General features: G+C 46.7%; 1 protein-coding gene across 2 annotated transcripts in view; it reads right to left on the bottom strand.

The window, feature by feature from the left end:
* bud13 (BUD13 homolog) overlaps positions 1-15681 on the bottom strand; it is a 29653-nt gene that overhangs the window by 9447 nt on the left and 4525 nt on the right. For both annotated transcript variants that reach the window (XM_080183778.1, XM_080183779.1), the window contains exons 2-8: positions 15469-15574; positions 13542-13626; positions 11792-11846; positions 10912-11641; positions 4826-4940; positions 2554-2692; positions 1952-2136 (exon numbers count right to left, since the gene is read on the bottom strand). In XM_080183778.1, coding sequence (XP_080039904.1) covers positions 1952-2136; positions 2554-2692; positions 4826-4940; positions 10912-11641; positions 11792-11846; positions 13542-13626; positions 15469-15574 — 1415 coding nt within the window. The remainder of the gene's footprint in view (positions 1-1951; positions 2137-2553; positions 2693-4825; positions 4941-10911; positions 11642-11791; positions 11847-13541; positions 13627-15468; positions 15575-15681) is intronic.

Genomic DNA, 15681 nt, shown 5'->3' with positions numbered 1-15681 from the left:
TGGTTCCTCTATTCAAGAAAGGGAATAGAGATAGCCCAGGAAATTATCGGCCGGTGAGTCTAACCTCAGAGGTTGGTAAGCTGATGGAGAGACAGGATTTATGAACATTTGGAGAAGTATAGTGGGATCAAAAATAGTCAGCATGGCTTTCTCAAAGGCAGGTCATGCCTTACAAGCCTGGTTGAGTTTTTTGAAAATGTGACTAAACACATTGATGAAGGACGAGCGGTAGACGTGGTTTATATGGACTTCAGCAAGGCATTCGTTAAGGTGCCCCATGCAAGGCTTATTGAGAAAGTGAGGGGGCATGGGATCCAAGGGGACATTGCTTTGTGGATCCAGGACTGGCTTGCCCACAGAAGGCAAAGAATGGTTGTAAATGGGTCTTTTTCTGCATGGAGGTCGGTCACCAGTGGAGTGCCCCAGGGATCTGGACTAGGACCCTTGCTCTGTGTGATTTTTATAAATGACCTGGATGAGGAAGTGGAGGGATGGGTTGGTAAGTTTGCCGATGACACGAAGGTTGGTGGTGTTGTGGATAGTTTGGAGGGATGTCAGAAGTTGCAGCGTGACATTGATAGGATGCAAGACTGGGCAGAGAAGTGGCAGATGGACTTCAGCCCGGATAAATGTGCGGTGGTTCATTTTGGCAGGTCAAATGGGATGAAGGAATATAATATTAAGAGTAAGACTCTTGGCAGTGTGAAAGATCAGAAGGATCTTGGGGTCCGGGTCCACAGGACTCTCAAATCAGCCTCGCAGGTGGAGGATGTGGTCAAGAAGGCGTATGGTGTACTGGCCTTCATCAATCGAGGGATTGAGTTTAGGAGTCAGGAGGTAATGCTGCAACTTTATAGGACCCTTGTCAGACCCCACTTGGAGTACTGTGCGCAGTTCTGGTCGCCTCACTACAGGAAGGATGTGGAAGCTATTGAGAGGGTGCAGAGGAGATTTACAAGGATGTTGCCTGGATTGGGAGGCATGGCTTATGAGGATTGTTGAGACGGCTCAGTCTTTTCTCCATAGAGAGACAAAGGATGAGGGGTGAACTGGTAGAGGTTTATAAGATGTTGAGAGGTATTGATCGAGTGGATTCTCAGAGGCTATTTCCCAGGGCTGAAACGGTCGCTACGAGAGGACACAGGTTTAAGGTGATGGGGAGTAGGTACAGAGGAAATGTCAGGGGTAAGTTTTTCACTCAGAGGGTGGTGGTTGAGTGGAATCGACTGCCGTTGGTGGTGGTAGAGGCGAATTTGATAGGGTCTTTTAAGAGACTTCTGGATGAGTACATGGGACTTAATAAGATTGAGGGATGTAGATAGGGATATGATCGGTGCAACTTGTGGGCTGAAGGGCCTGTTTGTGCTGTAGTTTTTCTATGTTCTATGTACTCCCCGACAGTACCATGCCTAAACACCCCCGTACCCTTGGACAGCACCATGGATAAACACCCCCATGTCCCCGGACAATCCTATGTCTAAACATCCCCGTACTCCTGGACAGTACCATATCTAAACACCCCCGAACTCCTGGACAATACCATGTCTAAACACCCCTGTATCCCTGGGCAGTACCATGCTTAAACACCCTTGTGTCCTCAGACAGTACCATGTCGAAATACCCCCTTTCCCTCAGACAGTCCCATGTCTAAACACCCCTGTACCCCTGGACAGTGCCATGTCTAAACACCCCTGTACCCCTGGACAGTGCCATGTCTAAACACCCCTGTACCCCTGGACAGTGCCATGTCTAAACACCCCTGTACCCCTGGACAGTGCCATGTCTAAACACCCCTGTACCCCTGGACAGTACCATGTCTAAACACCCCTGTACCCCTGGACAGTGCCATGTCTAAACACCCCTGTACCCCTGGACAGGGCCATGTCTAAACACCCCTGTACCCTCAGACAGTACCATGTCTAAACACCCCCAGTACAATGTTTAAACTCGCCATTTTTATTCTTGGCCTCTTTTTCCTTCTTCTTCCTGATCAGTCCAGCCATGGGGTCTCCATCTCTTTCTTTCTCACGGAGAAAGCGATCCAGGTCTTCGTCATCAATATGTCGTGCGAGTGGTTTCTGCATCTCATGAAGAGCGTCCATGACGTTCTTCCTCTGCTGCTCCTCCTGAGCCATCCTGAAATGAAGATTGCAGAGAGAATGAGGGCAGTTGAAGAGAACACAAACCTGACAAAGGGAAGAGAGATTGAAGGAAAGGGGAGAGTAAGGAGGATAAACCGGGAATGGAATAGGATGAGGGAAGAGACAGGGTGAGGGTGGGAGCGAGGGGAATGAGGGAATGCAGAGGAATAAATTGCGACTGTACAAGAGAAAAGAGAGGTGGAAATGGGACAAAACGTTAGAAAGCAAAAAGAAGAGAGAGTAAAAAGAGTGTTTAGAGGGAGGAAGATAAACAGAGAGAAGGTGTAGTAAGGAGCTGGAACAGACAATCTCCATGTGCTGTGGTGATGCTTAGGCCGATGGGACTGTACTGGAGTCTCTCTGCCCCACATAGCCTCCTTACTGCACATTACTGATCTTCATCCGCTCTCACCCTTTGCCCCACTGTGCGTATTTTTCTTGTTTTGCTGCTTTCTCCTCTTCCTTCTTTTTGCGCTCAATCCGCTCCTGGTCTAAGTCCCTCTTTTTCCCTGATTTGTCTCGGAAGACAGTGGTGGCATTTCCGGAATCATCTTCGAAAAAGAAGGAGAAAGATCTCAGCACCATCAGGTGGTAATCACTGTCCATTTTCTATGCCCCTCATTTGGAGGGAATTTCAGGAATTGGAGCAGACAGCGGGAGTGGAAGGGCCATGCCGAGTTAGCCCAGGCCACTCCAGGCACAGTCTCACAGCTAGCTAGTGAGATTCAGAGGCAGCTGGGAGGTTGCAGCTGTCTGCTGTTACCCTTGCTCAGGGAATGTTAAGAAGGGGTCTGCATTGTTCACATTTCCCCACAACAGTAACAGTGTAAAAGGAATCAAATAGAATCAGACACAATGTGGAAGTGGGCCTGGCCAACTATCCTTCAGAGAATGACACACCTTCTCCATTATCTCAAGTTTTAACTTGCCTGGAAAAATCCAAGCCACTCCCAGCAATCCTTTCCAGAAAGCCTTGTTTCCTCATTGTTTTCAAATCTCCCCATGACAAACATCATTCCTTCACAGAGACTGGCTTCAGGTCTCATCCTTCATTGAGCGGAAAACATTTATCCAATTTTCACATAAAACACACAATGGTTTCTTCCTCACTCTGTGGCAAAGTGTTTCACCTCTAACAACCCAATGTGCAAACAAATGTCTTCTACGTTCTCTTTCACTGATGGAATTATAGAATGCCTAACAAAACGGGAAGAGGCCATTCAGCCCATCAATGCCTCTCTGTGCTGCAACAACTCAAATCATTGCATTCCCACCTTTCCCCCAAAGCCTGGGAAATGTTTTCTCTTCAGATAACTAACCAATTCTCTTTTGAAAATCAGGATTGAACCTACCTTCACCACTCTGAGTGCACTGTAGATCCGAACCACTCGCTGTGTGAAAAGATTTTCCCCATGTTACTGATTCTTTTGCCAGTCACCCTTTATTGGTGTACGCTGGTCCCCAACCCCTACCCTAGTGGGAACAGTTTCACCAATCTATGTCCAGACCCGTCATGATTCTGAACATCTTGACCTGAATCTCTTGTAAACTTTCCCTCCTCAAAGGAGAACAGCCTCACAGCTTCTCCAATCCATCCACTAAACTGAAGTGCCTCATCCCTGGAACCATTCCAATCAACCCTCTCTACATTCAAATTTTTTGCAAAGTGTGGTACCCAGAATAGGACACATTACTGGGCATGGGATAATCTTCTTGTTCAATGCAGCACAGTAACCTCTCCTCAATCTGTCCTGCCTCTTGCTGATAAATTCAAACAAACGGTGCCCCCATCAGTGACTCCTCCGGCAGAGAAAAAACACATTCTCCATTTACTATCCGATTGCTTCTTCAGTTTAACCTTTTATTAAAACTCTTGCATTGTTCAGCTCCTGTGAGAATAGTTGCTTTGTATCACAACAAGATTCACAGTTTCAAATTTCCAACATTTCTGATCTCCCAGTGCAGGAGGGCATCTGAGCGTGCGTGCATGCGTTCAGCGAGCGTTGAGCGACTGTTGAGAGCAAGAGTGAGTATGACAGCATGCATGTGTAAGTGTAAGAGTGCATATGTTGAGTGAGTGTGGAGTGTGAATGTGTGTGTGTGAGAAAGTGAGTGTGCGTGTGTTGAGGGGAGTGTGCGTGCATCTGTGAGTGTAACCGTGCGTATGTTGGGTGAGTGTGTGCATGGTGAGTGGGAACGTGAGTGTGAGCAAGTGTGTGTGAGTGTAAGTGTGCATATGTTGAGTGAATGTGTGTGGGGGAATGTTACATTGAACAATAGCAAAGCAGCAGAGGCATTGCATTGGAGATATTCATTCTAAGCAGGAGGTCTCAGGTTCTCTGTCCTCCTCTATGCTCACAGCTGGGGCAAGACCAAAACAACAATTGATTCACTCACCTCGGTCAGCCAAGGATCTGTTCCTGTCACCTGTACACTGACCCTGGCAGTAAGTGGAGGGATTTGAGCGTTCGATAAAAGTAGGGTCAGGCTCTTTGCTGCATCCATAGTGATGCTCTCCCTGGTTAAATATCCAGCTAGTATTGCTGAGCTTTGAACATGAAGGATGTGTATTTAAGCAGATTAAGGTGTGTGTGAGTGTGGAGGGATGGACAGTAAGACGGACAGATTACATCATCGGGGGGAAATAATGGCACTAACAGTGTGTGCGTGTGCCTGCAGCATACCTGCCAGACGCTCTGCTGCGTGCTCCCTCTGCCTCCGCTCCTCCTTCTCCTTCCTCAGTATTTCTGTGGATATGAGGCCAGCTTGACCCCCGGACAGCATTTCATTCCCTTGTGACTGAACCACATGGAGACTGTCAGTTCATCAAGATTTCAGACGGATTTGTGTCGATTTAGCTTGCTTACAAACCAACAGAAACATGAAATTTGAATGAAATTGTGAGGCTAACATGACAGTCATAACGCAGTAAATTTAACCTTCTTACTGACCTTTCAGCCTACAGTAATTACAGCACAGAATCAGGCCACTCCACTCATCCATCCATGTTAACACGCACACAAGCCTCCTTCTGCCCTCTGTTATTTCATCCTATCAACATATCTCTATTCCTTTCTTGTTCAGGTTTATCCAGCTTCTCCTTAAATACATCAATACTATCCACCTCAAACACTCACTGAGGGAGTAGCGTCTACATTCTCCCCACTCTTGGGGTAAAGAAGCTTCTCCTGAATTCATTGTCAGATTTATTTGTGACTATCTGATAATTATAGTCCATTAATTCTATGCTTCCCACAAGTGCAAACATTAGGATGGCACCGTGGCACAATGGTTAGCATTGCTGCCTCACAGCGCCAGGGAACTGGGATTAATTCCCAGCTTGGTCTGTGCAGAGTCTGCATGTTCTCCTCATGTCTACACGGGTTTCCTCCAGTTTCCTCCCACAGTTTGAAAGATGTGCTGCTTAGGGTGCATTGGTCATGCTAAATTCTTCCTCAGTGTGCCCGAACAGGCGCCAGAGTGTGGTGACTAGGGGATTTTCACAGTAACTTCATTGCAGTGTTAATGTGAGTCTGCATGTGACACAAATAAATAAACTAAATTAAACCTTCCCTAAGTTGCCCTTGTCAAGCTCTTTTAAAATCGTAAAAGAAATAATCAAGTCATTCCTCCAGCTCCTCTTTTTCTAAACAACACAGCTGGTGCAAATTTTTAAAAAGAATTGTTAACTGTCCTCAAATTACTTCACAGTGGAAAACATAGAACATTACAGCACAGTACAGGCCCTTCGGCCCTCGATGTTGTGCCAAGCTGTGTCCAAACCCAAGATCAAGCAATCCCACTGCCTATAATTCTGGAGTGCTCCATGTGCCTATCCAATAACCGCTTGAAAGTTCCTAAAGTGTCCGACTCCACTATCACAGCAGGCAGTGCATTCCACACCCCAACCACTCTCTGAGTAAAGAATCTACCTCGGACATCCCTCCTATATCTCCCACCATGAACCTTATAGTTATGCCCCCTAGTAACAGCTACATCCGCCCAAGGAAATAGTCTCTGTACGTCCACTCTATCTATCCCCCTCATCATCTTATAAACTTCTATTAAGTCACCTCTCATCCTCCTCCGCTCTAAAGAGAAAAGTCCCAACTCCCTCAACCTTTCCTCATAAGACCTACCCTCCAAACCAGGCAGCATCCTGGTAAATCTCCTCTGCACTCTCTCCAATGCTTCCACATCCTTCTTATAGTGAGGTGACCAGAACTGAACACAATATTCCAAATGTGGTCTCACCAAGGTCCTGTACAGTTGCAGCATAACCCTACGGCTCTTAAACTCAAACCCCCTGTTAATAAACGCTAACACACTATAAGCCTTCTTCACGGTTCTATCCACTTGAGTGGTAACCTTCAGAGATCTGTGGATATGAACCCCAAGATCTCTCTGTTCCTCCACATTCCTCACAATCCTGCCGTTGACCCTATAATCTGCATTCAAGTTTGTCCTACCAAAATGAATCACCTCACACTTATCAGGGTTAAACTCCATTTGCCACTTTTCAGCCCAGCTCTGCATCCTATCAATGTCTCTTTGCAGCCTACAAGAGCCCTCCACCTCATCCACTACTCCACCAATCTTGGTGTCATCAGCAAATTTACTGACCCACCCTTCAGCCCCCTCTTCCAAGTCATTGATAAAAATCACAACTAGCAGAGGACCCAGCACTGACCCCTGTGGTACACCGCTGGTAACTGGCCTCCAGTCTGAAAATTTTCCTTCCACCACCACCCTCTGTCTTCTATGATACAGCCAGTTACTTATCCAATCGGCCAAATTTCCTTCTATCCCATACCTCCTTACCTCTTCACGAGTCTACCATGGGGAAGCTTATCAAACACCTTACTAAAATCCATGTATACAACATCAACTGCTCTACCTTCATCCACACATTTAGTTACCTCCTCAAAGAATTCAATCAAATTTATGAGACAGAACTTGCCTCTCACAAAACTGTGCTGACTATCCCGGATTAAACTGCATCTTTCCAAACGGTCATAAATCCTATCCCTCAGGACCTTTTCCATTAGCTTACCGACCACTGAAGAAAGACTAACTGGCCTATAATTACCAGGGTCATTCCAATTTCCTTTCTTGAAGACAGGAACAACATTCACCACTCTCCAGTCCTCTGGCACAATCCCCGAGGACAGTGAGGACCCAAAGATCAAAGCTAAAGGCTCCACAATCTCATCCCTTGCCTCCCAAAGTACCCTAGGATGTATCCCATCTGGGCCGGGGACTTATCAGCCCTCAGGTTTTTTAAAATTGCTAATACATCTTTCCTCAGAACATGTACCTTCTCCATCCTACCAGCCTGTATCTCACACACATCCTCAAAAACATGGCCCCTCTCCTTAGTGAGCACTGAAGAAAAGTATTTATTCAACGCATCACCTATCTCTTCTGACTCCATGCACAAGTTCCCACTACTATCCTTAACCGGCCCTAAACTCACCCTGGTCATTCTTCTATTTCTCAGCACATGGGATCGCAAGGAATGTCTTGAGATGGATAGAAAGCTGGTTAGCAGATAGGAAGTAAAGAGCTGGCATAAATGGGTCTTTTTTTGATTGGCAGGCAATGACGAGTGGGGTTCCGCAGGGATCTGTACTGGGACTCCAACTGTTCATATTATATATCAATGACTTGGAAGAGGGAACTGAATATATTATCTCCAAGTTTACAAATGATACAAAGTTGGGTTGGGAGGGTGAGCTGCGAGGATGATGCAGAGATGCTTCAGCGTGATTCGGACAGGCTTCGAGCTCTGACAAAGAACAAAAACAGCCCGGGAAACAGGCCCTTCGGCCCAATGAGCCCGTGCCGCCATTTTAACATTACGAGTCCCCCCTCACACCCATGACCCTTATCTATGCTTATGGCATTCCACATTGAGGGAAAACTAATTTGGGGACAATTTATTACCTCCATTCAGCCTAATAGCACATCTTTGGGGTGTGGGAGGAAACCGGAGCACCCGGAGAAAACCCACGCAAGCACGGGGAGAATGCGCAAACTCCCACAGACACCGGCCCAAATCCATGTGTCTGCACAGCAAACAGTAATAGTCACTGAGCTGTCGTGTTGCCCAGCATCTGGTCCAGTTTAAGCTTACACTAACGACATGAAGTACTAGGCTATTCTCGAACAACCAAGAGTAGCCCTTGTACGACCCATCGTGTGTATGCCCCTCGTTGGACAACAAGGTGGACCGACTTAAAACCTGTGAATTAAAAGAGAAAAACATTAGTATCATTCCACATCCTTATACATTACCAGGGACGTCCCAAGGCTACTGAACCTTATTTAAAACAATCTCCTATATCCCTCCATCTCCAATCCACTCATGTGCCTGTCTAAGTTACTCTTAAACAACTCCAGCGTGCCTGCCTCCACCACCTTACTTGGCAGAGCATTCCATACCCCCACTACCCTCTGTGTGAAAAACCTCCCTCTAACATCCGTGTTATACCTCGCCCCCCTCACCCTAAGCCCATGGCCCCTCGTAATGAGCGTTTCTAACATAGGAAAAAGCTTACCACTATTTACTCTATCTATACTCTTCATAATCTTATATACCTCTATTAGATCTCCCCTCAGTCACCTTCTTTCAAGGGAAAACAGCCCCAATTTGCTCAACCTTTCCTCATAACCCAGTCCTTCCGTACCGGGCAACATCCTGGTAAACCTCCCCTGCACTCTCTCCAGGGTCTCCACGTCCTTCCGGTAGTAAGGTGACCAGAACTGGACGCAGTACTCCAAATGCGGCCTAACCAATGCTCTATACAACTGCAACATTAGACTCCAGCTCTTACACTCTATACCCCTTCCCATAAAGGCTAACATACCATAAGCTTTCTTCACAGCCTTCTCCACTTGTACTGCCACCTTCAATGACTTGTGCACTTGCACCCCCAGGTCTCGCTGTGTTTCTATACTCTTTATAGGTCTACCCTTTATCATATAACTCCCCCCTACATTATTTCAGCCAAAATGCATCACCTCACATTTATCCGGATTAAACTCCATTTGCCATATATCTGCCCAATACACCAGCCTATCAATATCCCGTTGTATTGCCAGACACTGCTCCTCACTGCCCGCCAATCCAGCCATCTTGATGTCATCAGCAAATTTGCTGATCACACCACCTACTCCCTCTTCCAAATCATTTATATACACTACAAAGAGAAGAGGTCCCAGTACTGAGCCCTGCAGCACACCACTAGTGACAGACCTCCAGCTAGAAAAGGACCCCTCCACTACTATTCTCTGTCTCCTCTTACCAAGCCAGTTCTCAACCCATCTAGATACCTGGCCTTGTATTTCATGACCCTTAATCTTTTCAACCAACCTACCATGAGGGACTTTGTCAAACGCCTTACTGAAATCCATATAGATGACATCAACGGCTCGTCCTTCGTCGACCGTTTTTATCACCTCCTCAAAAAATTCTGCCAGATTCGTAAGGCAAGACTTCCCCTTTACAAAGCCATCCTGCGTATCCCTAATCAGATCGCAACGCTCTAAGTGCGCATACATCCTATCCCTAAGAATCCTCTCCATCAACTGGCCTACCACTGACGTCAAACTCACCAGCCTATAGTTACCAGGGTTATCCCTCCTACCCTTTTTAAACAACGGTACCACGTTTGCTATCCTCCAGTCCTCTGGGACCTCACCTGTGTCCAAAGAAGAGACAAAGATTTGCATCAGAGGCCCAGCAATCTCATCTCTCGCCTCCCTAAGCAGCCTAGGATAAATGCCATCAGGCCCCGGAGATTTATCAGTTTTAATGCTACCTAAAAGCCCTAACACTTCTTCCTTTGTAATGGGCAAAGGGTCACCCAGACTCAAAACATTGGCTCTATTCTCTCTCCACAGGTGCTGTCAGACCTGCTGAGATTTTACAGCATTTTCTGTTTTTGTTTCAGCTTCCAGCATCTGTAGTATTTTCTTTTTACATTGAATTCAATGATCAGCCACGATCAAAATGAACGGTGGAGCAGGCTCGAGGGGCTGAATGGCTTTCTCCTGTTTCTAGTTTCTATATTTGTCCCTGTGCCCACCTGACTGTGCTGGGCACCTGCTCTCTGCCCAATTGCTCCCGGTGATTGCAGGAATCAGAGAGAAGTGGAGCACAAGAATATTTAAAATTTCACCCTGGACTCAAGTAGCCGTTACAAAAGAAGCCTGTACATGGAGAGCATGGTCACTGAACTCTTGCCATGGGTGAGGGAAGAGAGCCAGTCACGGAGAGAATAGCACTCACAAGAAGAATGTAAACTAAAAGCAATGCTCAGTAAGAGTTTACAAGCAATAATTTTGATATTAACTGTGCTTAGAATCAGAGAAACTCTACAGTGCAGATGGCCATTTGGCCCATCAAGTCTGCACCAACCGTCTGACAAATCAGACCCTCTCTCTGTAACCCAGTGTATTTACTGTGCTAATCTCACTAACTAACATCTTTGGACGTCTGTGTTAGTCAACAACACATCACTGACCTGGGAGATAACACTTTGGATGCAGAAAGTAAAAGTCCAGCTTCAAATGTCGGAACCAAGTAACCTGTCCTCACAATGTGTCCCTACACCTCAGCTTTCACATCAGTAAAACATCCCAAGCAGAGAGAAAATCCTTCCAATCCAAAGACTGAAGCCAGCATTCAAATTTTACCCCTTAACTGAAGGCACATTTCCTCACGATTCCGAGAGCCTCAATATTCCTGCCACAATGCTCCACTTACTTTTCTAATTGGACTCGACTCCTGGCTGGCTCCTTTGCCCCTCGAGGGAGCTGGTCTTCGGGAGGGTAGCCTTTGCCGAGTGGGTGAGGATTCAGAGCTGCCTGAGCCGGGCTTATGGAATGAATCGCGTGCCTCGAACCTCTTCCTCCGTGGTGGTGATAGGTCCAAATCAGAAGATTGCTGACACCTCCTTCGTGGGGATGAAAGGTCAGAATCAGGGTCATGTCTTTTCTGTGAAAGGTCAGGGGAATCATACCTTCTAGAAGTCAGCTCTGTGGACATGACACATTTCTCTGTGTTTTTAGTAAGCTTTTTTCTAGGTGGTGAAAGGTCAGGAGAATCACGGCGAGCCCTCCTGGGAGGTGAAAGGTCAGGAGAATCACGGCGAGCCCTCCTGGGAGGTGAAAGGTCAGGAGAATCACGGCGAGCCCTCCTGGGAGGTGAAAGGTCAGGAGAATCACGGCGAGCCCTCCTGGGAGGTGAAAGGTCAGGAGAATCACGGCGAGCCCTCCTGGGAGGTGAAAGGTCAGGAGAATCACGGCGTCCTCTCCTGGGAGGTGAAAGGTCAGGAGAATCATGGCGTCCTCTCCTGGGAGGTGAAAGGTCAGGAGAATCATGGCGTCCTCTCTGGGGAGGTGAAAGGTCAGGTGAAACCGTTCTCATTTGTCTCTCAGGGAGCTGAGGATCTTTGATCTTTTTGCTTTCTGCAGACTCAGAATCTGGTATCAAACTAGAGAGAATAAAACATATGTCAGCAAATCAAGAAACATCTTTTCATGTCAAACCCCTTCACATTGGGGCATTATCTAAACGAAATGGAGTAAATGAAAAAGCAACTCTGCAAACAGAGCCTGAGTATAGTCAGTCAGAAAGCCCTTACCCATCTGAGCGTGTCTGGGAAAACAGAGAGGACTCTTGGCCCTCTTCCTTTTCATCTAAATAAAAGAAAAGTCACAAAGGTAAGAATGATGTCAAAAACAAGAAGCCTACTTGTGTTTTAAAATTAATCAAAGGATGAGAAAGTTTAACTGTGGGTGCTTTCTGTGTATTTCTCTAGTGGGAATTACTAGTCTGGTCCCAGCTAACTGAGTCAGAGTTCAACTTGTCTCCCAACTTGCAATCAAAGCATAACCCTTTAACAATACAGAGCAAAAGGAGCCAGTGCTGAAACAGGTGATTACTACTACTAGCTACTGAGCCACACACAATCAAGTCTCCCAGCTGCACATCCCAGGTTGTGCTGCTTTAGCTGGTCACACTAATACTACAACTCAGTATCCTCTCCTAATTACTATCCAGTAACCAGTGTTACGGTGCACTTTAAGATTAATATTCCTGCCAACATGAGCTACCTGCGCTGACAAAGCTAGCCTGCCAGGAGGAGTACAGCTAGAGATCAACCCTTCTCCTCAGGAGGCGCCAATTACTCCTCGAGTGGTGGAAATTCAGATCAGCGATGCAGCAATAGTTGCACAAAATCTTGGGATTCCCTCCCTTACAGCACCGTGACTGAGGCAGATCATCAGCATCTCCAGAACAACGATGGGCAATTCATATCCAGTGATGCCACATTCGATGGACACAATCAGCACGGCCGACAGGGCAGAGGAACTCTGGTTATGAGGTTGGACAAGTAAACACAACATCAAAACCCACCACTGTGGATGAGAATTTGAAATCAGTAAAAAGTGACCATGGAATTGCAGAAGCCCAACTCCCAATTTCTGAGGAAGTAAAGTCTGTTTCTTATCCAACCTGGGCTTCAGCATAACTCCAGCTTCACACCAACATGCCTGGCTCTGCACTGCCTTCTGAAGCTGCCTGGTGGGATGATGGACATTTCAAACTACTTACAGCAGCTCACCACTACCTTCTCAAAGCAGTGAGGGATGGACAACAAGCACTGGGGTTCGGCCAATGGTATTCTCCAATTACAAAGAACAAAGGACACTACAACACAGGAACAGGCCCTTCGGCCCTCCAAGCCTGCGCCGCTCATGTGCCCAACTAGACCATTCGTTTGTATCCCTCTATTCCCAGTCTGTTCATGTGGCTATCTAGATAAGTCTTAAACGATCCCAGCGTGTCTGCCTCAACCACCTTGGCAGTGCATTCCAGGCCCCCACCACCCTCTGTGTAAAATACATCCCCCTGACATCTGTATTGAACCTTGGCCCCCTCACCTTGAACTTGTGACTCCTCATGTTCGTCACCTCCGACCTGGAAAGAAGTTTCCCACTGTTCACCCTATCTATGCCCTTTGTAATTTTACACACCTCTATTAGGTCACCCCTCATCCTCCAGGAGAACAATCCCAGTTTACTCAATCTCTCCTCATAGCCAAGACCCTCCATACCAGGCAACATCCTGGTAAGCCTTTTCTGTACTCTCTCTAAAGCCTCCACGTCCTTCTGGTAGTGCGGCGAACTGAACTGGACGCAGTATTCCAAATGTGATCTAACCAATGTTCTATATAGCTGCAACATCATATGCCAACTTTTATACTCTACGCCCCATCCAATAAAGGCATAAATTAATAAATTTAAACCCCACAGCTGCTAATTCCACTTCACCGCGAGGCTGAAATTGGATTTGTTTTAAAAAGATTGCTTCACAACTTCACAGTTTACCTCCCAAAATCTTCCACTTGCTGCTCAACCGGAATTCTTCCATTTGTTGGATAATTTCAGGCCGTTCATCAACGAACTCTGCCACCTAAAGCAACAGGCTGGAGATCAACACACTGTAATACAACAACAACCTGTCTTTCTATAGCACCTCTAACCTAGCAAAATATCACATGGCTCATTCTGTAACAGGCAGGGGGACAGCTCCCATTCAGCTAGGGCTATGAAGATGATGAGGGAAATGCAATAAGTCGGGGGCTGTTAGTCTATAAGCTCACAAACTTGAGCAATCTTCCCAAGGGAGTGAAATTCAAACCAGAGGGAATCACATTAGCAGCTGTCTTGTATAAAGCTGACAAGATAATTGTGGACAATGTGGAATGGGAACAGAAAAAGCAGCTCATAAAGGAGAGCCTTCGTTAAGAGAAGCCACTTGGCATCTACATGAGATCTGGACCAATATAAACTTAAGGGAAAGGTTAGTGGCAATGGTGTACACTGATACTGAATGGAGCAATGAATACCCAGGTACAAGTTTCATCCTAAACATCCATTGCCATTCATCATGTAGTAATCACACCTGCAGCATTTACTGGTAGCTTTGAAGAGCAAAGCTCTCTCACTGTCCCAGTCAAAACTCCCAGGACAGGTACAATGCTGGGTTAGATACAGATTAAACCTCCCTCTACACTGTCCCCATCAAACACTCCCAGGACAGGCACAGCACAGGGTTAGATACAGATTAAACCTCCCTCTGCACTGTCCCCATCAAACACTCCCAGGGCAGGTACAGCACAGGGTTAGATACAGAGTAAAGCTCCCTCTACACTGTCCCCCCCATCAAACACTCCCAGGACAGGTACAGCATGGGGTTAGATACAGAGTAAAGCTCCCTCTACACTGTCCCCCATCAAACACTCCCAGGACAGGTACAGCACGGGGTTAGATACAGAGTAAAGCTCCCTCTACACTGTCCCCCCCATCAAACACTCCCAGGACAGGTACAGCACGGGGTTAGATACAGAGTAAAGCTCCCTCTACACTGTCCCCCCCATCAAACACTCCCAGGTCAGGTACAGCACGGGGTTAGATACAGAGTAAAGCTCCCTCTACACTGTCCCCCCCATCAAACACTCCCAGGACAGGTACAGCACGGGGTTAGATACAGAGTAAAGCTCCCTCTACACTGTCCCCCCATCAAACACTCCCAGGACAGGTACAGCACGGGGTTAGATACAGAGTAAAGCTCCCTCTACACTGTCCCCCATCAAACACTCCCAGGACAGGTACAGCACGGGGTTAGATACAGAGTAAAGCTCCCTCTGCACTGTCCCCCATCACTGTCAGAGGGCAGAGCTTTCTAACTCAGCCCCGATCTCAGTAGAGGGTCTCCTATACACACTGTAACATTTCCCACATCAGCCACCCACTGGCCTCTCTAGAAGCACAGATAGAAGCATTCAGCCCTTTGTACGTGCTGTCTCTAAAAGACAAGTTGCCTCACAGCTCTTTCCCCATGGTTGTGTTTTCCACTTCCTGTATTTACCCAATTTCCTCTGGAAAGTTATTATTGAAGCAACTTCCACTGGCCCCTCCGATACCGTGCTGTGGACCAACGAGTTGTTACAGAAATTCTCTTCTCACCATTGACTCTTTGGCTCTCCAGTGAAAATATCGATTTATTTTTATGGGGCTATTGGAGCTGTACTGAGAAAGCGGGATTGGGTTTCAGGTTGACTGTGGAGCCTTCGCCTTGCCCAACCCTTTAACAGAAGTTTTTTTATGGGCCACAGTCAATTTACCTGAACACACTTGTCATTATTGAATTAGTTTTAGTTACTGTTATGTGGTGTTAGTGACTGCCTTGTTACCTTGTGAAAAAGCCCAGCTCAAGTCGCTCAGGGGAACAACTTATCCAGCTAGCACTTACCACAGGGGCATCATCCTCCTCTTCAGACTCTGCTGCTGCCACTGACACTGCTTCCTTCTCCTTTGCCAGGCTCTTCCAGGTCACATCATCATCCACAATCCGCATCCTGGATTATAACAAACACAGTAAAAAGTCTGACAACACCAGGTTTTAGTCCAACCAATTTATTTGATGATACTCACAAGCTTTTGCGGTTTCCCTCTTCGTCAGGTG

This window comes from Carcharhinus amblyrhynchos, unplaced genomic scaffold, assembly GCF_965287045.1.
Source record: "Carcharhinus amblyrhynchos unplaced genomic scaffold, sCarAmb.v2.hapA scaffold_413, whole genome shotgun sequence".
Taxonomy (NCBI): domain Eukaryota; kingdom Metazoa; phylum Chordata; class Chondrichthyes; order Carcharhiniformes; family Carcharhinidae; genus Carcharhinus; species Carcharhinus amblyrhynchos.
Note: the sequence above shows the minus strand (reverse complement) of the source record. Positions and strands in the feature narration are given on the sequence as shown.